This window comes from Gallinula chloropus (genome assembly GCF_964237585.1).
Source record: "Gallinula chloropus genome assembly, chromosome: 10".
NCBI lineage: Eukaryota > Metazoa > Chordata > Aves > Gruiformes > Rallidae > Gallinula > Gallinula chloropus.
Window position 1 is genome coordinate 6,902,241 of NC_140095.1, and position 24,773 is coordinate 6,927,013.

Genomic DNA, 24,773 nt, shown 5'->3' on the forward strand with positions numbered 1-24,773 from the left:
GGGCATGTGTGGTTAACACTAAACCACAAGCTCTTCACCTAAATTTTAAAATAGGACATACAAGAAATATGTCCATGTTATGGAAGGGATTTACACTAATAATTTTTTTGTGTGACTAAGTTATGATTATTTTTGTGTGATAGTTCTGTGTTAGAATTGTGGGGTTTTTTTAGTGTGAGACAAAATATCAGCACCATACCTGATTCTGTCTAAACGGACGATTTAGGTGACGCTTCACCATTGGTGCTGGAGTGTTGTGCAACTAGACAGAACTTGGGAAATAACAAGTGTCTCAGAAATGCAGGACACCCCTTCCCGCCCCACCAGAAGAGTTTGAGTGAAGGGAAATGCTGCTGTCTGAGCAGCTGGAGCTGAAGAGCTTCATAATGTTGAGTTGTCAAGAAATACTTTGTAAATCAAAGGAGAATCTAGAGCAATATAGTTCTACAGAAAAAGCATTACACTGAAAAGGCCTTGACCCAGAACTCCTACTGAGAAGAGGAATGGGGATTCTGACAGACAGAATAACACGGGGGTGTCTGTGATCCTGCCTGGCTGTGTACTTTTTTTGTGTGTGCTGTCTGAAGGAGACCATTCGTTTTAGAATTGCCTTGTTTTGCAGGATCTTAAACTGTTTGTGTCAAGCATTAGGCAGCTTTTTAGATATAAATGTTCCCATGTGAGCAAAGTGTCAGGGAAGAATGTGTTTATTTTCTTGTGGGCAGTGTGGGGCAGCCTGCAGAGGAAATCATGTTTTCCAGAATAAGAGTGCATCTCATGCTGAAAAGAAAGGGCCATACCCTGTGCAGGTGAACATAGGCTGAAATTGCAGTGACTACACCGGGCAGCTCTGTAATTTTTCAGAGGTCTTTACGGGGGTGGTGACAGCCTGCAAAAAAAGTACTGAGCAATACTGGGTTTCTTGAACTTGAGATGGTTTGATGAGAGTCAGCATTTCACAGGTGAGACCCTTAGTTCAGCTGGTCAGATCAGCTGAGCTAGTGTTAGATGAGTAGATGAGGTTATGTCCTAGACTGTACAAAAGAAGCTCATCTCAATGGGTGGGATGATGTGCTAGAGCAACACAGCACCTTTAGAAGTCTGGTACCTTGCAGTGCCAGTTCCTGAAGAAGTTAAAACTGTGGTATCCATCTGATCACATCAAAGAAAAGGACTTGGCAAGATGTGGTGCCATGATTTCCTTGATCACATTATTTCTTTGATCACATTAGAGGAATGTTACATGGATGGAAAAAATACACTTTAGGGTTTTGCAAAGACTTTTTTCCCTGTGGAAAACCCTAATCATAACAAAGGATTTCCATTCTGCCAGCCAAGTTGTTGCCATAGTGTGGAGTGTGTGGACTACAGCTTAGTGGTTAAACAGAATTCTCTGGCATAAGCTTGCCAAAAGCTGAACTTTTACTTTTCCTCTCTTGTTAAGAAACTGAATTTGCCCCTTGCAATATTTTTTTTTTTTTTAGTGGTGAGACTGAAAATCTTCTGGCTGTGGCTCATAAACCACTGCCTAGGGAATGCTGTAACAACAGAGCTAGGAAGGAGCAACACTGTGTTCACCCAGCCTCCAATGACCACTGACATTTACTAGCCCTCCTTCCATTTTTGCCTCTGATAGGTCTAACCATTTTTGAGCCAGTATAAAATGATGTTATTCCCAGCCTCCTGTAGAAACAAGTTGTGTAGCTGAGCAAGACTAGTATAAAACCCCTCTTCTTTTGAATGCACTTTCTGATTTTTTCGGTGCTCTCCCATGTTTGTATGAGACAATGGGTGCTAAGTCTCTCATCTCCATGGTACTTCAAATATTATAAATTCTACCATATTCCTCCTCAGTCACAGAGTGTCCCCTGATTAAGGAAACCACATCTCAAGCACAATGCATTAAATGTGTTTGATTGTTTCTTTGTCCCAGATATATGGTTGGTTTCTTCTCTCTTGTATTTGTGTATTTCTTTGAGCTGGGTGACCAGAACACTACCTGGAATCCCACAAAAGGAGGCAGAATCCTTTGACTGAATCATATGGTTATCCTGTGGTCCCTCAGTCTTTTGCTAATACTTGAATTATTGCTTTTTCAGATGCTATTAAACACTAAGATGGTGGGGGTTTAGGAGACTGTCTAACTATCAAATCTTTCTCCTGATTGGTAATGGCTAGTTGAGACGGTTTTTCCCTTGTGTTTACCTCTTTCAGGTCACAGTATGTTTGCCCTCACAGCATTTCCCATAGAAATATTTCAATATAAAAGGTTTTACCTATGAAGCAGAGGAAAATTGATCACTTATTTTCAAAACTGTAAATTGAATGAAACGAATTATTTAAATAAATGTTATAAATATTTAGAGATAATATTGATTTTGTTTTACAAATGCTGGAAAGTTAGACAAAGAAATGAGCTTTAGAAATGTGACTTAATCTTGCTGCATTAATAACAAGCATAAATAGGTGCTGCTTCTGAATCTAGAGGGATAATGTTCACACTCTTCATCTTGAAAGAAATAACTGTACATAAACTCTGCTTTGAACATGTTTTTATAATCAGCCTGAGGAGGAAGATGGGCAGGGTTGTCATCCTCCCCTCACCACCTCTGAGAAAATGAACAAGTGGTGCATAATATCTTTTAATTGGGAACATTGGGTGGTAGCTCCTAACTAGTAATGGAAGTACAAGGAGCTCTATTAGTTGTCAAACCCATGAGGAGGCGGCAATAACACTCTTGTAAATTATTCAGTGTTGTCACACAGAAGATAAAATTGTGTTTGAAAGAATTTCTCTGTTTTCTCAAGAAGGCAACGCAGCTGCTGCAGAGGAAAAGAGTTGATGTTGTCTGAATTTTTCAATGGAGGTCAAGAAATTTTTTGACAACTGAGCTTAATATTTTTAAGGTGTAACCGACTATAATATGTCATTGCACAGAATGTCATCTGCTGTGTTCACGTATGCATGAACTTTGCTGTTTCTAGTGCATTCAGAGCTTAAATGTGTTTCTATCAATATCACAGGAGGTTGGAAAGATTCCCAGATTTTGCATCCATTTATCTGTACCATTGCTTTTCTTTTTTTAGGGTGTTCTTGAGAGCCATCAACAAATTTGCAGAGACAATGAACCAGAAATTTCTGGAGAACATGAATTTTGAAGTCCAAGTAAGTGTTCATGCTTTTCAGTCAAGGTAGTAATACTGGTATGATCATTATGGTCTATCAGAGCTCCTTCCGGTACATTATTTCAGTATCTAAATGACTGATTTGAGTTTGGCAGGATTAGGGCACCTTTGATATGACATGAAAATTCTACGCGGATTATTTATAATAAAGCAGCCAAACGTCTGTTTTTCTCACAACTAGTGAGAAGAAAACTCCTTTCTCCTTAACCAGCCAAGTGCAATTTAGAAAGGCAATTGGTGATGTAATGTGTAATACAAGGTTACTCCTGCTGAGGTAGGGCAGGAAGACCTCAACTTGCTTTGATTCTTAGAGTATATAGCACTTACTTTTAATTTTAGCTTCTGGTCTTTCCTGGTAAGTCAATATTTCCTTCATTTTTAGTATTATTTTCTGAAATAATTTAAAATTACCATGTTGGGGTTTTGTTGTCTGCTTAATACCTTTCTTTATAACTTAACAAATTATCATGCATTTTACCATATGTTTGACCTGCTTCAGGTGAAAATGAAATGTCTGTAGTTTTCACATTCTGTTGTTATTAAAATGTAAATACAGTTTTAGGATCAGGATTTGTTACTAAATATTGCCTGATGATTACTTACTATAGATCGAAAACACACAAAGCATAATTAGAAAAATTATTCTGTTTCACTTTTTTCATTAACTGAATAGTAAACATTCTAAGTTTAGAAATGCTTTCTGATTACAAAAATCACATCTGCTCATTAGATAATAATTTACTGACTCTAACCATGAAGTTCAGAGTACGTTCTGCCTTCTTGATTTCTTGGGGTTTGTACTTTATGGTTAATTGTGCTACTTGCCACCTGTTTTAAGTAATTGTACTCTGCTGGATGCAAATGTTGAGCCTCACTACACTAAAAGCTGTTTGGGTATTGGTCTCTCAGTCCTTAAAATAAAATATCCTGGTCACAAATAGCTACAGAGATGTCAAGTAAGTGGAAGAGTTTAAAAGGCGATAGTAAAAAGAAATGTAAAACATTCAGTTCATACTGAGTTCAGCAGGCTCCAAGTATGAAATGTTGAGCTTTTCCATCTTCTATCTCATTAAAAATTTTCTCCCTTCAAAAGGTGCGACTTTATGTATGTCAATTAAGGCTTTGGAACCACAGGGAAAGATTTCTTCTAACAAGCTTAAAATATCTTTTAAATTCCATCCCAGGTGGAAACTCTCAAACCCTTGATTTATCTGTGACATAGTGTCTCTTAGGCCACTTTATCAACAGTGATTTGTAACTTTTCATTTCTATAATGATCACTTCTACTGCACAATGTGTCAGTAATTTTTAAAAGCAAATGTGTGGTGGACATCAGGATGTGCAGGCTACCAAAGCCATGCAGAGTACTTAGGAAGACTGTTTCTCTGTTGAAGTTGTTTTAAGGTGTACATTGCCTTTTTGGAGTGCTAAAACATAAGTTTAAACCTGGAAGTTGTATTTCAGATGTTTCCTTGGGCAATTCTGTGCATTCTGGAGTGTTATCAAGTAACCAGGGACATTGTAGTTCAATTCTGAATCTTGTAGTTCAAGTGAATGTATTAATGCTTGCTCTGTTATTTGTGACTTGTCAAATATCTGGAGGCTTTGACTAAGGTAGCCAACGGTATAGTAAATAAGTAGTGTCATCTAAAGAACAGTAGGACCTTTATAGATTTCATAGGAGTTATGAAAGCACAAATCAGGGAGATTCTTCTGTGAATAAAATCTCTGAGAGCCTTCCAGCAGTATACTAAAAACACCTATTTAAAAAAGCTGCTACTGGACCTAAGGAGGTCTGAATAATGCAAAAGATAGTTTGATTTTTTCTTAATTAAAAAATAAAATTTGATCTCCCACTGGCATCTATACATATTTCACATCATTCATAGCTGAAGATTTTAATGTTTTTAAGGTTCTTCTACTGTTTTTCATATTTACATTTAATAAAAAGCATGAATCAGTGTCTTGCAACTGTTCAGACTGAAGATTTGAATACAGAGAAGCATTTAAAACTAAAAATGTTATTAGCTGACATTAGACACTTCACAGGTCCTTTAGTGGACCTTCTATTTTTATCAGGGTCAATTTTATCCAAATACTTTCTAACAAGGATTTTGCCGAGCTCTTCTGGAGTGTTTTATTGTGGAAGTCATCTGTGTCTTCCCTAAACACCCTACGATATCATTAAAGCTATAAAATTTTCTTAAAATTTTTAAAGCACTGCAGTACAATGAACAGGAACAAATAGTAAGGGGGGGAAGGAGGAATGACTTGAACTAATTTCTCTAATAAAAACCTTGTATTTTTATGTCATCATAGCTTAAATCTTCCTACTCTGCAGTATAAATCCATGTGTCTCTGTCCTGACCTTTCTGGCTGTGGAAAGTTTGGTCTTGGAGGTGTGATTTTTCACTTACTTCAATTGTTCTCTAATAGCAAGGATGCCAAAGTAATTTTCTGCAGTTCAAGATAATTTTTCTGCCATCACCAGAAGATGAGCAAATGACAAAAAAAGACACACAGTATTTTTTTTTTAATATCAATATACCTTGGCTGTAAGATAACATGAGCAGTGGTAAACTCTAAGTAAATGATCAAGTTATTTACCTTACAACAAAGTTCACTTTACAGTTTCAGCCTCTGGGGCTGTTATTTTTAGAAATAGTATTTGGTTTCCATCCTATTATTTTGGAGTGTTTTTAATTATTAAACAAACAAGCAATCCTTCTTTGTGCAGCTGTTGCAGTGCTTGTATGTTTTTATGGTAGCAATTAAGGTACCAACAGCACAATATCATAAAGTAGCTTTTGTTTTCACAGCTGCTTTGCAAAGGAAAACACTGAATCAAGATTGCTTCTCTTACTATTGAGCCGTTACTTCACTGTTAGGCTGTTTGCATACAGAATAGTGATGAGAAACTGAAGTAAAACTTTGAGGGGCAGTTTCCTTCAGAGGTGAGAAAATCTTTTGGATTTCCTCGAGGTTTCTGAATTTTAAAGAAATCTTGGGGTTTTAGGAGTTTCAGAGAAACAGGCGCTTCAGTGAAAAATAGCTCCACATTCATGTTCCACGGGGAAGCCAAGTCCTTGCCAAACCCCATACAGTCAGTCTGCAGATGGAAACAAATGCTGAGATGTTATTTTTTAGCATTCCCTTCAAGCTATTTGATAATAAATGTTACAGTGCAACAGAAGTATGAGTGGGAGGAAGGACGGCGGTTGATGCAAGCTCAGTATCGTTGAGATGCATAGAAAACTTTGAACCAGTTTGGAATTTCTCTGCTTAGGCATATAATTGTTTTTATTTGTATTCATACAGAAAAAATGCAAATTGTTCAAAAAAACTTATTTGGATCTGGGGGGAAGTTTGGAACCAACATAACTTTCTGTTTTAAGGGCCTCGTGGCCCACCTATGGAAATATAGTCAAGCCCATGGAGCAAGAGCAGCCCCCCATGCATTCCCAAAGATGGGGGTGTTTGGTCAGGCCCTGAGCCTACCCCAGGGGGAGCTGGGTGTGCAGGGAAGAGCTGAAGTTACACACCAGTGCATTCCCTTCTGACTGCAATCAGCAGGCTGGGCCTTCAGGACAGGGAACATAGGATATGCTTCCTAAAACGGGTGCTGAGGCAGCTGCATACCAGGGAGTGCCACTTCACCTCATACCCTACCATGGGGCTTCTATTTCAAATTCCAAACCAAAGATGTGATCTTGAAACGTGCTTCTACTGTTGCTGAGCCCTTCAGAGACTTCAGTGAGCTTGTTTGCTGTGTTTTACAAATAACGTGCAGCTGTTTCACTTGATCTGCATAAGCAAAAGGAGCTCTGCATCTCAATTTCATCTAACTTTTAAAAGATGTTGTATGCCTGTGTTACTTAAGTGACTAGTGTGGCCCAAAAACTCTTAAGTAAATAATTGTTTGTAGAGTTTCTGTGAAGCAACCAAACAAAAAAGCCCCAAAGCAGAAATGTTTACTCAAGGGTCAGTTATTTAGTATGCAGCAGCCTTCAGGCAATCTGGTCTCCTGTTAGAGGTATGTGTGCTGCTGATATTCTGGTGTCAAAGAAAAAGGGATGATTAAAGTTCAGATCATTACTGAGCAAATGCAGCAAGAACAGTGGCTCAAGAATCTGGAACCTGAGAGACAACTGTTTTAATACTCCTCATTAAGGATAAATCAGACTATAGAAATAGAATATATTGGGGCAGAGAAAATCAATATGCATCTAGGTGCAGATTAAAAAAAACACTGTTTTTTAAATGAGTGAATGATTTATACTGTTTGTAGGATGGTGTTTTCAAATTTGATGATTAGCACATATTTGAAGAAAAGTTCTAATTTAAATTGATTTTTTCAATTTATTTTTTAAAGCCCAGTGAATAGATCTGAAGATTTTTCACTTGGCTGAGGGATTGCATAAGAGTATATAGCAGACAACCTAAGCAAGCAAAACAAGTAGACTGTGAAGTAATTGAGCAACTGAAAAGGGTGTGTTAAATCTAGGCAAAAGCAATGAAGACACTTTTACTACTCTATTGAAGCTTGGTAAATAGAGGGAAAAAGTGTTCCTGGCCTTTTTGTTGCTTTTTTTACTCAGTATGTGATTGGGACAGAAGGGAAAGTGGTTTCATTTAGGACCTATAAAGCGTGTGCTCTAGCTGATGAACAGCAGCTACAATCTTTGTTTAAAGCTGTGCATAAACTTAAAGATGTAGGTTCAGTGACAAAGCTGTTCTGTACCTCGGAGACAAACACCAAAGCCATGCACAGCAGTGATAGTGTGTTAAATTTTCTGCCTTAGTTTGTAGTAAGTTTGGGTCACTGGGTCCACCTACGTGGAGAGCCCTTTTTTCAATTCAGTGCTTTGATGCTCGGATTGGCACTGCAGCAGTGCAGCAGGAAGTGCCAGAGCTGCTGTTAGGGTTGAGAATCATTCATCTTAGAGGTAATGAAACAGTTGCCTGATGTCCTAGGTTATGTGTCTGCTCGGTGAGGAGGTGGTTTTCTCTGGGTGTGTTGAGTTTCACATGCAGAGATGACATTCAGTCAGTCACTCTCGGAATACAAGCCCCAGTTAAAGATCGCATACAGCCGGTATTACCCAGTGCCACAGCAAAAGCTAGACTAATAGAGGAAGGACTAGCTGAAAAGCATTTGTTATACAGTATTTACTACTGTGCTGATAAAACAAAATTGCCAGCTCCAGAGCAAATAATTTTACAGAAGAGTAGATTTTTCATGAAGTGATTGACCAAAAATAATCCATGAAGCAAGAGTGAATGAGGACTCACAATATTCATGGTATATTCAGCTTGAGAATGCATACAGTACCTGCAGGGAAAGAATCTTACATAACACATTAGTGTGTGTTCTTTACTACTGAAATTCAACTGGAACATGAAGACATAATACACAGAAATCTGGAGTTTCAGTAGTGATTATTGGAACAGATAAAAACTGTCAATATTTAGAGTTTATATTCTCCTAATGTTTCTGTATTTGAAATAGGCTATTGACTTGCATTTATATTAAACAGTTGTGTATTGAAACAGAACATCCAGAAAGAATATTTCTCATGGATTCTAAAGAATGGATTCAACAGACATCTGTCTGAAGCGGTTTAGAGATCTTGCCTTGGGATATGGAGCTGGAGTAGCTGACCTCTCAGGTTTCCTTCCAGATATGTGTTCTATGTTTACAACTGGAAAAGGTTCAGTGAAGTGTAAATCATGTCACTGAGGGTTTGCAGCTATGGAAAGTAAAACAGTTCAACAATCTTTATTCAGAATGAGCGTATTAAGGTAGCGTAAGGAGATAGATTGGTGGTATACAAGAAAAATACAGCAATATAGGAAAGCATGTCTGAGGTTAGACTTTTTCCTGAAGATCGTGATGATGTGGCTTAATGGCAGTTAGTTTTTTCTATGACGTTTTTTACATTTTGTGTCAATAAAAAGTCCTATCTGTGTGATTGCAAATCACATATATATTATCTTCCCCCTACTTTTAAAAATGATATTTTGTCTCAATATTATAGTTTTTAATAATATTTATAAGGATTCTCATAAGTGACTGTGGAACTATCTCATCAGCCAGCCAGTATCCACACTGCTTGCCACAGCTTGGTGAATACTAGTGAGGATCAAGGATCAAGTCGTGTAGTTGTAAGAGGATTTGTGTCTGGTTGTGGGTTGGCTTTGGTGGTTGGGTGTTTTTGCAGGGTGGGTGCTCTAGGCAGGGTTGGCTCCTTTTCATACCAGCTGCAACTAGTAAAGACAATTTTGCTTTGGAGATACGGACACTGCAGATGTTTTCAGGTGTGCTCAACATCAATCTTAAAGTAGATTGCAATGTTGGTGTTTTTCCTATGCTGTATTAACAGTTTTTTCAGGATTTGCTATTTTCAGCTGTGGGGATCAAACAGCCTGTCCAGATCCCTGGTTTGCAGCTGGGCTTTTGCAGGATAGCCTAACAGACAACTTTAATAGGATGTATGGGTTGAGATGGGCTCTTCAGAAGAGACTTAACAAACAAACTAAAACATTAAAAATTGTAAAATATATTTTGGAAAAATGCTCCAACATGTCATCCAGGAGGATCTGTTCCATGATCTTCACAACAAATGGTTGTTTGTTGGACAAATGATGTCCAATAATCTCTCCAGACCTACTAGGTCCAACACTTGACAAAATACAATATCTACTCTTCTTGTAAACACCTCCAGGGTTGGTGACTCAACCACCTCCCTGGGCAGTCCAAATATCTGACAGCCCTTTCCTAATATCTAACCTACACTTCACCTGACACAACTTGAGACTGTTTCTCCTTGTCCTGTCACTAGCTACCAGGGAGAAGAGATAGATCCCCACCTCACTAAAACCACTTTCTGGGTATTTGTAGAGAGCTCCCTCAGCCACTCATATGATTTGTCTTCTAAACTCTTCACCAGCCTTGTAGGCCTTCTGTGGACATGCTCAAGGATCTTGATGCCCTTCCTGTAGTGAGGGGCCCAAAACTGAACACATTACTCCAGGTGTGGACTCAACAGTGCTGAATGCAGAGGAAGCATCACTTCCCTACTACTGCTGGCTACACTGTTCCTGGTGCAGGCCAGGATGCCGTTGGCCTTTTTGGCTACCTGGGCACACTTCTGGCTCATATTCAGCTGGCTGTTGATCAACACACGTGGGTCTCTCTCATCCAGACAGCTCTTGAGCCACTCCCTTCTAAGCCTGTAGCTTTGCATGGGGTTGTTGTGACCCATGTGCAGGACATGACAATTGGCATTATTGAACCTCATCCATTTGGCTTCAGCCCATCGATTCAGCCTGTCCCGGGCCCTTTGTAGAGCCTGCCTACCCTCTGGCAGATCAACACTCCTGCCAATTTTGGTATCATCTTCAAATTTACTGAGGATGCATCTGACTCCCTCTCCAATGCCATTGATGAAGACATAAAACAGAACTGGCCCCAGTACAGAGCCCTGGGGAACACCACTAGTGACCTGGCTCCAGCTGGATTTAACTCTGTTTACCACAACCCTTTGTGCCCGACCATCCAGTCGGTGTTTCACCATGTGAAGCATAATACTTCATTTATGGTAAATAGGACAATTCTGGGATTTTACAGTATGCTTCTTTTTTTAGCTTTTATGGTAATTGTACCATCTTAATCAAAACCTGCTAATTTTGGCTGAAAACTTCTGTGTTTCAAGACAAAACAGTATATGCCTATCTCAAGGGTAGCCCCCCAGGGTGTTAGATAATACTGGGACATAACTTCTTTCCAAGAGCAGTCTAAATAACTTTACCGCACAGAAAGTGTCTTTATATGCTCATTTCTATTTTGTACTGAAGAACATCCAGCTTAGTTGATTTGCCATTTGTTTGATCCACAAGGACTTTTAAAAAAGAAACAGCAGTTGAATTTTGCAGCTGAATGTTATCTCTCAGTACAGATACAGAGATGTGGGTATGAAATAGAAAAGTTTGCATGTTACTGAACATTTCCTTTGTTGTTCTATAGAAATCTGATAGTTAAATGACCTTTCTATTTACCAGACACATCTTAACTGTGAGCAGTCTCCTTGGTTGTTCTGAATGCAGAAGGAAACAAAAGGTTTATTTCTTTTTTTTGTGCCAGCAGAAATCCCTTTTTTCAACTTCCAAGTCGTGGTTTATTTCCTAATTATATTTAGTTTGAATGAATCATAAGCTAGTCTTCCTTCAGCAGAGAAAGGGAGATAGAAATGTTTAATGGTTGACACCAACATTTCAGTTCAATTTTCCAGTGTGCACATTCACCTTCATGGAACCTATTTAGACCTCATATGACTTTTTTCATTGGTTTTAGTAGCAGATGTCATTAGCTAAGTGTCACCTTTGTCTAGGAGAACTGAGTATTGTCATTCTGTTGTTCCTGGCAACTCGTGGCAGCATCAGCTTTGGTTTTAGTAGCCTTGCTCTCAGTAGTAAGTATTTCTACTCAGAACACATCAGCCCTGTAATGCAGTCAGCACCCATTGCCACCCTTAATGCTGCTTAATTCAATGAAATGACATTATCATGCAACATTCCTTATATAATGTTTCTGATTGGAGATGGCAGCTTCTGACATATTAGGGGCAGGGAACAGTGAACAGACAGAGACCATTCTGGTGTGGTCAGGGATAGCTATGATAGAGTTTCTATTTTGGAAAATATGGTGCTATTCATTGCTGTTCCTTCCTACCATTCCCCTCTGATAGCAGTATTTGTACAAGGCATTAGAAAGGATTATACATCTAAATCTGTACTGTTACAGAAATTATAATTTCATATTAATCATCTAAATTTCTGCCCCAGAATTTTATTGTGAAAGGAATAGTCCATGTTCCTTATAATGTCAGTCTGGATTAGAGAAAAGTCTTCTTTTTCATCTTTCACTACCTTTCCTGCATGCACTAGGCACCATTAATAACTCAGCAGTAATAAAATGTATTTTAGTATCACAAACAGAACTGTGCAAATCCAAAGCTTCATTGCATTACAAACACACAAGGAAACAACACACACTGTATTGTGCAAAAATGTTTCTATGATAGTATTAGACATTGAAGAAAACCCAAGATGACGGATGCAGAAGCTCTGACAAAATTTAACTACCTGTATTAACTATACCAGCAGTATTAGAAGTGTTTATTTTGATATATTACCTCATTTAATGTACATTTGAAAATCACCAGACTTCAGAATTTAAAATTCATTTTTGATCCTTCTACCAACATATAGCAGGGTGAGTAGAGTCGCTCAGTAGAGTGACCTGTGCAGGGTAATTGATTTTATGATGTTCATCTGTAAATTTCTTTCAATGTTTAAAACATTTTTTACTGGGTTTGGGAGTGCTTTATTCAGGCCGTTTTCAACACATGGGTGGTGGATGGCTGGAGTAGAAACTATTTGCAAGCATTTTACTTAAGATGCAGCATGAAACAGGAAACATAGGACTAAATGGCAATGGGATTATGACATCAAAATCTTTAAAGACTAAAAATGAACAAAACAGCCTTTTGTTGTTTTATTTAACGTACTGTGTTTCTTCAAAGCTTCTGTAAACTTACTGTCACTAACCTGAAAAATTTCTACCTTTATTCTGTCTTTTTGAAGTCCATAACAATGCAAAAAAATTAGCAGAGTTGCCAAAGAATGTTTTCTAATTCCTTGCTTTGAGATGCTTAATACTCTCTTAACAGCTAAAAATCCCCCAGCCCACTTGGTCTGTCGTGCAGCAGTCTGTGTACCACAGCAATAAGCCCGAAATATTGTGCTCGTAACATCCAGAATCTGAGTTGTAACTTTGAAATGATATTTAAGTCTTCACTGAAACAGAATGCAGTGCTTGCTTTACGTGGTTTTTAGTGTTTATCTATTTCAGCATTTACGTTCTGCTTATGCCTCTGTTTTGTGATTTGCCTTTTCCTAGTGTGGCTTTCTAAAAGGCAATGCAAAACAACTTTCATGAATGTTGGCTCACAGTTTTGAGACTGCATGATGCTCTCTCTGGGGGAGATGAATGAAAAATGTTAGTATTCTGCCCCTTCCTCAATCAGAAATTTTTGATTTTTTTTTTCATCTTTGAGCAGCATTTATGTGGTAAGTTTTGTATATGTCCTAATTAAAACATGGAAATCTAAAATCTAAGGTAATTTATCTTCTCAGGAGCATCTAAGAATCTAGGATCAAATTTCAGTATCTGTGGTTGGTCCAATTAAGCAATTCTGTTAAATCACAGAATTGTTATTCATTTGTTTAAAATGGTTTCTACTCAAAAGGCTCACAAAAATAGTAACAGATGTTTCTTTTAAATAATTTAGTTTTAAAAGATGAAGAAATGTATTGCAGTCTGTGAAAGAGAAGATTATTGAGGTACATAGAGAGAATGGTATATATCCTGGAATTCAGATGGATAATTGTTTAGAAATGTGAATTACAGGTTCAAAAGGTTATTTCTAGCTAACCTAGCTCAATAGCTGCAGTAACTACAGACAGTTTACGTACAAACAGAAAGTTTATAGGTGCCATTTTCTACATAATCAAAATAATGAACCCAATATCTGGCTGAGATGTGTGATGTCTGCTGGTCACAGAGCTGAGGTTGCTTTCACCATGAGAGTTCAAGAAAAAAAAAAACCTGTCACCTTGTCCATTAGGTTTCATGAAGTGCCAGAGTACATTTAATATCTCCAGTAACATGTCAGAACTTCAAAAGTCTTCCAAAGATTTCATGTTTCTTCTACATTATCAAAAAGAATTGACCAAAGCTGTCTGTAGGGAAAGCAACAGGTAAGAGGCAGGCAGTGGTGCAAGAGAGGCACCGGTGTGGCTGGAGGAGGCAGCAGCAGTGTTCACTTTAGCTACTTATCCAGAAAAACAGTCCAGTTTTCCTCCTCTGTGTGGGATGGCAAGACATCTCTTACTAAATTACTTCCACGGATTCCAGTAGGGCAGCTGCTATTTTTTCTAGAGGGAAGGCACCCCATCTTTTCTGTGGTGCCACTATCATACTTCACTTTGCCCTACTTGTTAGGTAACTGGATGTTCAAATGCAAAACATCTTGGCATAAGAGAAAGCTAAACAAGTCTCATAACCATGGGGGTTTTTTTGCTTGTAAAGACTTGGATTGTATTGGCTTTTGCCATTTTTTACTTTTGCAAGGCTGCTTTGCCTCACAGGGTTTTAAAGCTACTTTCAATACTTACGAATTTGCAAGTCCTTAGCTTGACTATGCTATTCAAATAAAAGGATCATATTTTTTTCAGTCATCATAGGGTACCCTGAGGATGAAAGAAAATGTACTTTATAATAAGGATACGGAATCTTTAGGGTGTGTCTCTGACAAAGGTGGCATTGAACTTGGAATTAAGTGACTAAATAGACCATTAACTGTAGTAATAAGGCTTCATTTTTCCCCTCATGATCTAGATCAATTCGAGAAACTATTTCACTGGTGTACTTGACATAGGCAAAGTGTATTCCCTGCATATCAATAAATACAGCTTCTCCAGGGACTCAGAACTCTAAATTGGTCAAATTAATGTTTTAAAATCTTTGATAATGGGGGGAACCAGGACTTTCAGTGCATAAATAAAATTTATCCTGTGGAAAAATGCTCTGAATTAGTGTGTGCTATTAGCATATTATCAAAAATTAGATGTGAACACTATTTAAGTGTTTGTATTAGGGGGGGTGGGAGGAAGGAGGGAGAAGCTTCAGCCTTTACTGGTGCTCATGTTCAAATGTAGTTTTGAATAAACCTGTGTTTGGTTGGGGTGAATTCAGAGCATCTTTGAGTGGTGTCACAGTGTAATAGATGGATAATTGTTTCCTGTGAAATGCTACTCCAGCATGTATAGTCACATGAGGGATAACTGCTCTCTGGGCTGTAAATACTTAGACAGAAACAGCCTTCCTAAGGGTTTTGAAAGAAACTAGGAGAGCTCTAGTTGAGCCTTGAAGGGAGGAATAAATCAAATGCAGGATCAATTTCATGTTATAGAGGGCATTTGAGAATTTTGTTTATAGGAAATGTTTGTACTTTTGTGTGTGGTTCTGCATGGTGTTACCTATTTGTCCTCACCTTTTGTACATGAGAGTTTTATAAAGGACAGAGGTTACTTAAATTTCTTATGAAACATTGTATTCCTGTACCTCTTAGTGTGGGTTCCCAACCTAGAGATGTATGTTTCCTAGTGAAGTTTCTCTCTTCTCTTTCCATCTCTAGCGTGTGAGAGAAGTACTTTGTTTGGATTGCCTGGAGAACAAGTAATTTGTTTTCAGAAATAAAGCATTTTGCACTGGAAATATGAGAGGGTTTCTTCCAGTTCAAGTACATAGCTCAGTACTAGTAGTAATTCTTTAGGGATGTGTTTTGTCCTTTTTTCATGTAGAGAGCTCTTAACAATATATATTGGAATTTCACACAAATTGTTGTTGAATTAGAAACCAAAGACAAGACTGTAGATGCCTTTTGAAGTAGCTCTCAAATACAGTGTAATTACTCTGGCTGCCTTAAGCTCTGACTTGTTCAGATTCACTGACATGTAATGGATCTCACTAGTTCTGTTATGGTTCATGGTTTAATGTTGATAGCTAATGAATTTCAGATGGATCCTTTTTTAGAAATATCTGTTCAGCTACTGTGTTAAGAGCAAATGTGTAGTAGTGTTTATTAAAATTCATCTCTCTTGCTTTTCCACTAATTGCATAATACTAATGATGTACATCTTTGCATAATATAAACATCTCATATTGCTTGCATCATTTGGTTTCATAAATTATTCAGCATTATGCTTACTTTAATATTATTCCTGCTTTTCTCAAAACTATTATTTCCTTGTATTCAATTTACAGCTTTGGAACAACTATTTTCATTTGGCTGTGGCTTTTATTACCCAGGATTCACTGCAGCTGGAAAACTTCTCCCTCGCAAAATACAACAAAATCCAGAGCAAGTAAGCAAAACTGTATACTTCAGCTGATGTCTTTAACTTTGTAGTGAAGTCATGGTAAAGATAACCATAAAAATACCTTTCATAATTCCTTTTTTTTTAGATATGGAGATATGAGACGCTTAATTGGCTTCGCTATCCGTGACATGTGGTACAAACTTGGTGAGTATGCACATGAACTGAATTCAGGGCATATTACTTGTTTCATTGAAAATTATCTGACATGAAATGCTTTTGTAAGTATTGAACCTAAAATGTTTTTCACTCCTGTGATTAAAATCAGAACTGACGTGAGATACTGTTTGACTACTGTCTTTTATTTATTTATTTATTTCTGAGGTAAGTCACAGCCTTCTCTCAGATTTCAGAAACATTATTTTGCAGAAATTGAGAACAAGATAAATTTTCTTTTGGAACCTTCCTCATCAGCCTGAATATACAGCTCCAGTGTCTTGGAGGCTCAACTTTGGAATCTGGATTAAAATTCTAGACTGTTTTTGGATGTGTTGTACACCCATGTTGTACACCCAAGTTCACAATAAGGACAACAATAACATATTGTTCTATGAAAATAGGTATTATAGAATTTATGAAATATACATATCATTCTGAAATATATATAACAATGATACCTATGATATTACTTTGAAATGGAAGCTGAATGTTTCATGCAGTTAATCATGAAGTCACTAGATTTTATCAATTTATTAACAGAGAGAAGATGGGGAAAAGACTTTGACAAGTATTCTGACAGTTTAAAGTGATTGGCTGGGTGTGAATAAGAAGGCAGAATTTATTCTGAACTAAATGCCAAGTAGTCATAAGCAGAATATCCACAATGTTAAGAACTGTGTGATGATTCAAGGATTGCAAGGACCTGCTAGGCAAAGTAACTGTGTACAGATGAACCAGGTTTTAATAGTCTGTCATTCTGTAACTTGATTGAAAAATTTTCACTTTACATATCTAGGTACATTTTTAAAAGGCTTTTATTTCAATTAGACTTTGCAGGAAAGTTTCTTTTGATAGAAGAATATTATTTATTTCTGTGGGCTGATGAAGTCTCCGGTTTGATTTGCATCAAATAGGCAGTAATCCAGTTGTTAAGCTATTTTGTAGGATATTGAAGATGTTTTTTGTGATTGATTTTGAAGATGAACTTGGTGTGGAAAGAGAGATCCATCTTCTTTTTCTCTTTCTATGAGCCTTTTGTTTCTTATGCAAAAATTCCAGCAGCAAGGCATTGTCAAAATATATTGAGGGGAAAAACTCACTTGAGGCAGTAGAGATTTTGAGGTGGATGGATAGCTACATGATACATCAATTCATTGTTTTCCAAAATAACAGACATGAAAGGTCTAATGAATATAGGTATTCTTTGCAATGATATTGACATTACTTACTTAATGAGGATTAGGAATGATTTTACTCAACCCACTCATGTTGAGTGAAAGAAAAATAAGTTGGATGGAACTGTTCAGCTGTAGTTCATCTGTGCTTGAAGTTGCGTTAGTGTGGCACCCATGTGAGAGGCAAATCAGAATCAGATTATTTCTTAGTTATGGAGCAAGCCTAGTGGTCTAGTCAGATTTGACTGAGAATGTTTTATCTCCTTACAGGCTTTAGGCAGTATTGACATTGTTACACAGGTCCTTGTATTTGATGTATTCTGCTCCGTGTAATCACATTTTTCTTCCCCAAGAAACAAGCAGCATTTGAAGAACACCTTGGATCTGGTTGAGGGTTTTTTTGCTTATTTGGATGTTTGTTGGCAGCTGATGTAACAGTTGTGCTACAAGATATTTTTGTGTGGTTTCAGGAGCTATATAGATAGAGTTTCTGTTACTGCTTGCAATGTTTAATTTACTAGTTGCAGTGTTGAACATGATTCAGAGATGAGAGCAGGTAATACTTTTCTCCTTCATAAGATAGAAAGGTTCCACCATGTGACATTGCCATGTGGCACGTTCTACTGATTTGGGTGATAGGTTTTTGCTCCAGGTACATGTCAAAAGCTGAAATACTGAAATGTTCACTTGAAAGTGTTGACTCAGCTGGCATATTTCCTGTGCTGATTTCTGGCATCTTGGAAGGAGACTATAACCATTAACATGTTTTTATCTTTTGAGAAGGAATAGAGATAAGTGACTGAGTTGTCAGACTTTACCAATGTAGTTGGTTTAAAACACTGTTTTAAATGTTTGCATGTCCAAAATGTTTTCCAAGAAAAATTTCCTCTCCCAACTCTTCTCTCCAATACCCAAGTTGTGTTTCTATTTCAGGCCAGAATAAAATTTGCTTTATTCCGGGGATGGTTGGACCCATCTTGGAAATGACTCTTATTCCAGAAGTTGAGCTACGAAAAGCCACAATACCAATTTTCTTTGACATGATGCTGTGTGAACATCAAAGGACAGGAGAGTTCAGAAAGGTGATTAAAACTTTACTGTGAGATAAATCATTAAAATGCCATGTAGTCTGTTTTTTTCTTGTAAATTTTTTTTGTGGGGGCTTTTCTGCTTACAGAAAGTAAAATCTGAAATATTAAGAACAAAAGGAAGAGCTGTTGTGCAAGTGAGTAAAGGCTCACCAGAATGATTTAGTTGGATTTAAGCAAAACTTTTACCACAAGACAGCAATAAGGCACTGGAATAGGGGTGCAGAGAGGCTGCAGGATCTTTATTAAAAATTTCAAAATGGTACTGAAAAAGGTTCCAAGCCATGAGGCATGATGGTGAAGTTAAGGAGATAGAATTGAAAAGACATCTAGGGATCTGATCTATCTAATTTTTTTAATGATTAATAATGTTATCAGATCCCTTAGGAGTATTAACTTTTTGAAATATTTATTGTGAGAAAGAAAAACACTGTGAAGAACCAACATTCCTAAAATGTTTTCCACATGCATTTTGAAAGGGAATTTTAGACACTCATAGGAAAGTAAATATAAATGTCATACACCCAGATATGTTTAATACTGCAAGTCATATGGGGCTTTTCTGTGTCAACTAAGTGTGGAACAAACAAGCAGATGGAATTTCCAATTTCCATTTTGGTCTCTTTTCCACAGTGCAAAGCTTTTGGTTTGAGGCCAAAATTAAAAACCGCTTTGCTTCTGTGCATCTGTTCCCTCTGTGTCCTAATAGTCCTATATTTGCCTTCTTAAAAATGTTTTCCTGCTCTTGGCTTATATTTTGTCTCTTGGGAGATATGCACAGATCTGTACAGACCAACAAATCCTGAAAACTCATCAGTCATACTGACTGATTAAGAACAGCAGCTTAGGAACCCAGAACGTGCCAGACACTTAGGTGACCTTTACACTGATTCTTATGCTAATATAAATAAATTTCAGGTGATGTTTTTTCAGTGCTGAGGATCAAGGACATTCGTTTTATTGCTTAAAAAAAAAGAGATAGTTTTTGTCACTTGGCACTAACACTGTATTGCAATTGAGCAGTTGAGTCTCATTGGTTTCTAATGTTCTGTTTTAGAAATTGTGACTTTAAAACCCACAATTCTTGACTATTATCATTCCTTTCCTACGGATGAGGTAATTAAGATACATTTCTTAAACTTTCCTTGGAAAGTTGAAAAACCTATTTTAAAGGAGAGGCACATTAAGTTTTATTACTTAAAGTGTTACCATCTTAAATGGAAAAGGCAAAGAAATAACATGAGTGGAAAAATATTTGATAAACAAATGTATATACTGTAACTTCTGCTAGTAGATAATTTTTGTATACGAAATGGAATTTGCCTATGTGTTGGACATGATATTAAAAGAAACCCATCCTCCAAATACTGATAACCCTTCTTTCCCTGAAAGATCAGGTTGTACATTTTATTAAGACTTCTCAAAGAAATACACATTATCAAGCAACCTAGTACTATTTATTCTAACTGATAATCTGAAGCCAAAAACTAGAAATGAGTTAAAAACAAAAGCAAACATAAAATATTAGCTCTTTGCAGACTAAATTAAATACCCTTGAAATAAACATGGATTCAAGTTATATTAGGGATTTAACTTGGCTTAGGAAAGATTAATTCATCTGTGTTTGGTTTTGTTCAAATAAGTCTTTCTCTTTGTGTTTGATGTTTTGAATTTAGTGTGTCTCTTTGGTTCCATCAATTACTGGGGGAAGCCACAGGGGGAAGTTTTCTTTATTTGCTTTCCTTCCAGACTGCTGTTGGGCTGTGTCAGAGAATGGTGCTGACCAATGGTGTGTCCTTGGGCTCAGGTAGCTACGGGTGGAGTTAGACAATAGATATTTATTCTTAGTGAAGCTGTTGGGGTCTTGTATCTTCCTGAGCTAAGAGCTGTAGAAGATTACTAAATGAGTGTGTTCTCAGCAAGCTCCTCTGGCGCATGTATTTACAACTGCTGTAATTACTCATGTACAATTTCAAGACCTGTACCTAAGGATTTCAGAAGGCTGGGAGATCATGTCATTAACAGAAACCACCTTGCTATGGCTTGGTGCTTCAGACAGATCCATGTAGAAAAAATGGAGGTGTTTTGAGGATTGGTATTGAAGTGTGTTCAGAGATGCAGAGATTGCTTGGATCTTTTAGCTTGATAAGCAAGTGGTTTTAAAGCCAAACTGGTGCTGATGACAATTAAGCACACTCTAAGTTAGAGGAGAAATGCCCTTTCAAGGGCTTAATTTTGGCCCAGACATATAAAACGTTATTCTCTACAGCTGCCAGCTTTTTATGTATTTTGGTTCAAGCAACTGGCTTTTTTGCAGCTTGTTGAGAAACTGCAGGAAAGATGCTTAGGAAGAGGTTTTTGTTCATATCCAGCATCTGTGAAATTATTGCCTCTTAGAGCAGTAATCAATTCTCTACCTGCTGAATAAGTACTAGAAAGGATTTAAGAGCTGGATGATTCTTAACTGACGCCTGACTTGCACTATATTCACAGATTTCTGTCTTACTGCAGTAAGGCCATGGATTTCAGCCCTAGAAAAGGGCTGGATTGGATGGCTTTGCTTATGGATATTTATACACGTTTATACACTAATAGACATGCTACTTACAGACATTAATTCTGAGCCCTTCCAACTTCTTTTGCAGCTTGGACCAGAAAGAGAAATTCATTTTTGTTCTTTCTTTGTATTTCAATGATAGTTCTTTATTCTCTAGTATTCGTATTGTATGTACTGTTCCACTGGTGATCTTCAGTTTGTATTCTAATTACAGGGAAAGGGCAGCAGAACATGAAAGTTACATGACAAAGAATGGTTCTGGATCAGAATATTGGTACTCATAACAAACCAAAAATTTGTGGCCTCTAAAGAAAAAAAATAAAGTTCCTTCTTAATTTGACAGCCCTATCAAAAATAATTCAGAAACAGTGCTAATGTAGTGGTCCTTTCCTTCTCCTCAAATCAGAAAATGACATTGCTGTTTCTACTTAAATGGAAAACTTAAATGGAAACTCTGAGATCTGCAGTCATTAAGTACATTGTGGGGCAGTGCAGAGCCTGTTCAGTACACTGCAGAGAAGAAACATTTACTGCCAGCTTCTGTTGAAATGCTGGATGACACACTGCTCAGTTCTGCTGGAGTTAATCCTATACTGCTACTAATGTTTCTCATGTCCATGCTGTTTGCAAACAAAAGGCGATGACCTTTTATATGTAGGCATCTCACTGATAACAAATAGCAATGTGTATTCTCAATTTACCCCTTCACCCAGGCAGCAGAATATTTAAACTATTCTATGTTGATTTAGAACAGTTCTGTTTGTGTTTTCATGAACGTTACCTTCCTGCTCCTCTTAAAATACACTCTACCTGGTGCTGAGCTGGAGAAATTGCCTGTCTCTGCCATTGTATCGAGTGTACACAACTTGTATCCAAGTTCTTGTGGATCACATGGACCCTCTGTGAAGAGTTTAAATATTTCTATTTGAAATATGTCTGTCTGGTGCCACATTTTAATCCTACAGACCATTTTGGTTTCACACATTTACAGCTGCAGTGGTTTTGTTACTCTGACTCGGCATGAGAAATCAGAGGGTGAAATGGCTCCTTCCTCCCTGCCCTGCCAGGAGGAGAACAGAGTGTATTTGTATTGCCTCACTGCCTGCAACTGGCTTTTTGCTTCTTGTGTGATGTACAAGTTAGGGCCACTCAAGACATTGTCTCAAAGCTCCTTGAAAGAAGCATCAGCCCACTTCAGTTCTCTGTCTAAGGATCAATTTGCAGCGTTAGGATGGCACAGTTGAGTTGGGTGCATGGCTTCCCCCATCTTTGATTACTGGTTGAGTAATCCTGCTAGGTTTTCTGTCTTGGTGTGGAATTGTACTCACAGCTGTGAGTGGAACCTCAGAAATTCTACAGTGAGTGTGTAGAGAGCATGTAACATCTGTCAGCTGTCCTAAAACTTGAAATCTGAATAGAATGCAGAAGTTTGTGGGTTTTTTGGGTTTTTTTGTTGTTGTTGGGGTTATTTTTTGGTTTAAGATTGCTCTCAGGGTAACAGCTAAGGATGCTTAAACAGAGGTTTTAACACATTCTGTAGCTTCAACCTGTTTGTTTATGCAGCTGTTTTAACATAATTGGACTTGACTGGTTTTAGGGGCAAAAAAATAATTTTATTGGCTTAAATTCTGGCATAACTTTGACCTTTGACATTTACTGGTCCTGTTTAGCTGAATCTGGAAAGAAGTAGGGAATGTTTTCAGTTAGAATATTGTGTTCTCTGCCACTGAAGGAATTGTCCCTTCTGAAACATAAGCCTGTACAGACACATAACTTGCTATTGTAAGAGGAATAACTATTTTGTTACATACAGCTGTGGCTTGAGAGCACAGGGCTGAATTTTTCCTGAGGAAGTATTTTGGTCAGGAAAAGTATCTTGGATTGCAGTTAATGTGTAAAATACTACAGTAATTCTTCCTGCCTTGAAAGGCTTCCAGTTCTCTGGCTGGCTGAGCTGGATCCCAGCCTGCCAAAGCTCCCAGTTGTGCAGAACACTCCAGAGTTATTCAGATACTGCAGGTTGCGTGAAAGAAAGAAGTGAAAACTTGCTGTGTAGTGCAGGGTAACGCATGGTCATTCTTACACAGCTTTCAATAACTATATCCATGTAAAGCAACAGAGTGTTATTTCAATGTAGATCTCCTAGTTTGAATGTTTTCTCTGTAACTCCTGATGGGTTAATGGTTTGTGTAGAATCTTGTGGTAGATCTATCCCCCTGTTTCTTGAAAATGCTATGCCAAGGTTTGGTTTACTTGGTGGTAGATCTTGCTAGAAGAAGAGGTTTTTCTTTAACACCTGGAAAAGTCTCTTTTAGACTTGGTTCTTGCTTTTCTTAAGTGTCTTGTCTGCATGATTTTCTCACTAGTATGTGTGCTTGTTCTCAGAGCAGGAGCAATCTTTCAGTTTTAGTATGTCTTTAGCCAAGTCATAGGGCAATAGAACAGACAACTTCAGGAATTTTTCCTTTCTGCCACCTCACTGCACACCTCACTGTAACAGTGGGAAACTTTCAGTGCTCGCCTGAAATACTAGAAACTAAAAGTATTGCACATTTTGCAACACCTGAGTAATTCATTCATAGGGAACTCAATTGTTTTAGTAGAAATCTTGGGGTGAGGTGATTGAGACATGTCAATTGAGGACATTCACAGCCACATTGGAAAAGTTTAAAAAGTGTTGGCATTAAACATTGTTAATTCTCTAACTGTGCAGGATTTTTACAAAGCTGTATCAAGTTGTTTTCTCCTGTGATGACAGCTGAGCATAAAAGAATTAGCTGGATGAGAAGAAAAACTACTGTAACTACACTAAGACTTCACTAAGATTCGCATTTCCCTTCAAAGGGCATGCTCAAGTGAAATGGAAGCTCAGTGAAAGGGCATAGCCAGGCTTTCAAGCAGTGCTAAAAGTCAGACTATGAATGCAGCTGGTGAATCTTGGAATGCTTTTGTCAATTTTAGGGGTCTCGCATAACAAGCCAGAAAGAGATGTCAAGCAATGCAGAGTCAAAATTGTCAGGCAAAGAGGCTTAGAGGCAGTGAAGGCACGAAGGACAGAGGAATCATAGAATCTCCTGAGTTGGAAGGGACCCATAAGGATCATGGAATCCAACTCCTGGGTCCACACCAGGCCAGCCAAGTCAGAGCATGGGACTGAGCGCATTGTCCAGACACTTCTTGAATTCATTCAAGCTTGGTGCTGTGACCAATTCCCTGGGGAGCCTATTCCAATGCCCAATTGCCCTTTCATAAAGAACCTCTTCCTAATATCCAACCTTAACCTCCCCTGTCACAGCTTCATGCCATTCCCTTGTGTTGGATCTATGGTTGCCAAAGAGAGATCAGTGCCTGCCCATTCACTCCCCCTTGTCAGGAAGGCACAGACTGGGATGAGGTCTGCTTTTCTCCAGGCTGTACACACCGAGGGACTTCCTCTCCAGACCCTTCACCATCCTTGTTGCCCTCCTCTGCACCCTCTCTAATATTTTTATATCCCTCTTGTACTGTAGCGCCCAAAACTGCACACAGTACTCGAGGTGAGTACTGGGTGCCCAGAAATTCCTTTGTACTTTCAGCTAGGGACTAGCTCAGAGGAGAAGAGCTCTG

General features: G+C 37.9%; 1 protein-coding gene across 1 annotated transcript in view; it reads left to right on the top strand.

Moving 5' to 3' along the window:
- The window catches only part of DOCK2 (dedicator of cytokinesis 2), a gene marked incomplete at both ends in the record, with an annotated part of 175,642 nt that overhangs the window by 120,101 nt on the left and 30,768 nt on the right, over positions 1-24,773 (top strand). Inside the window, 4 exons of the mRNA XM_084268540.1 lie at positions 3,088-3,166; positions 16,076-16,176; positions 16,277-16,335; positions 18,456-18,604. Of these exons, the coding sequence (XP_084124666.1) occupies positions 3,088-3,166; positions 16,076-16,176; positions 16,277-16,335; positions 18,456-18,604 (388 nt within the window). The remainder of the gene's footprint in view (positions 1-3,087; positions 3,167-16,075; positions 16,177-16,276; positions 16,336-18,455; positions 18,605-24,773) is intronic.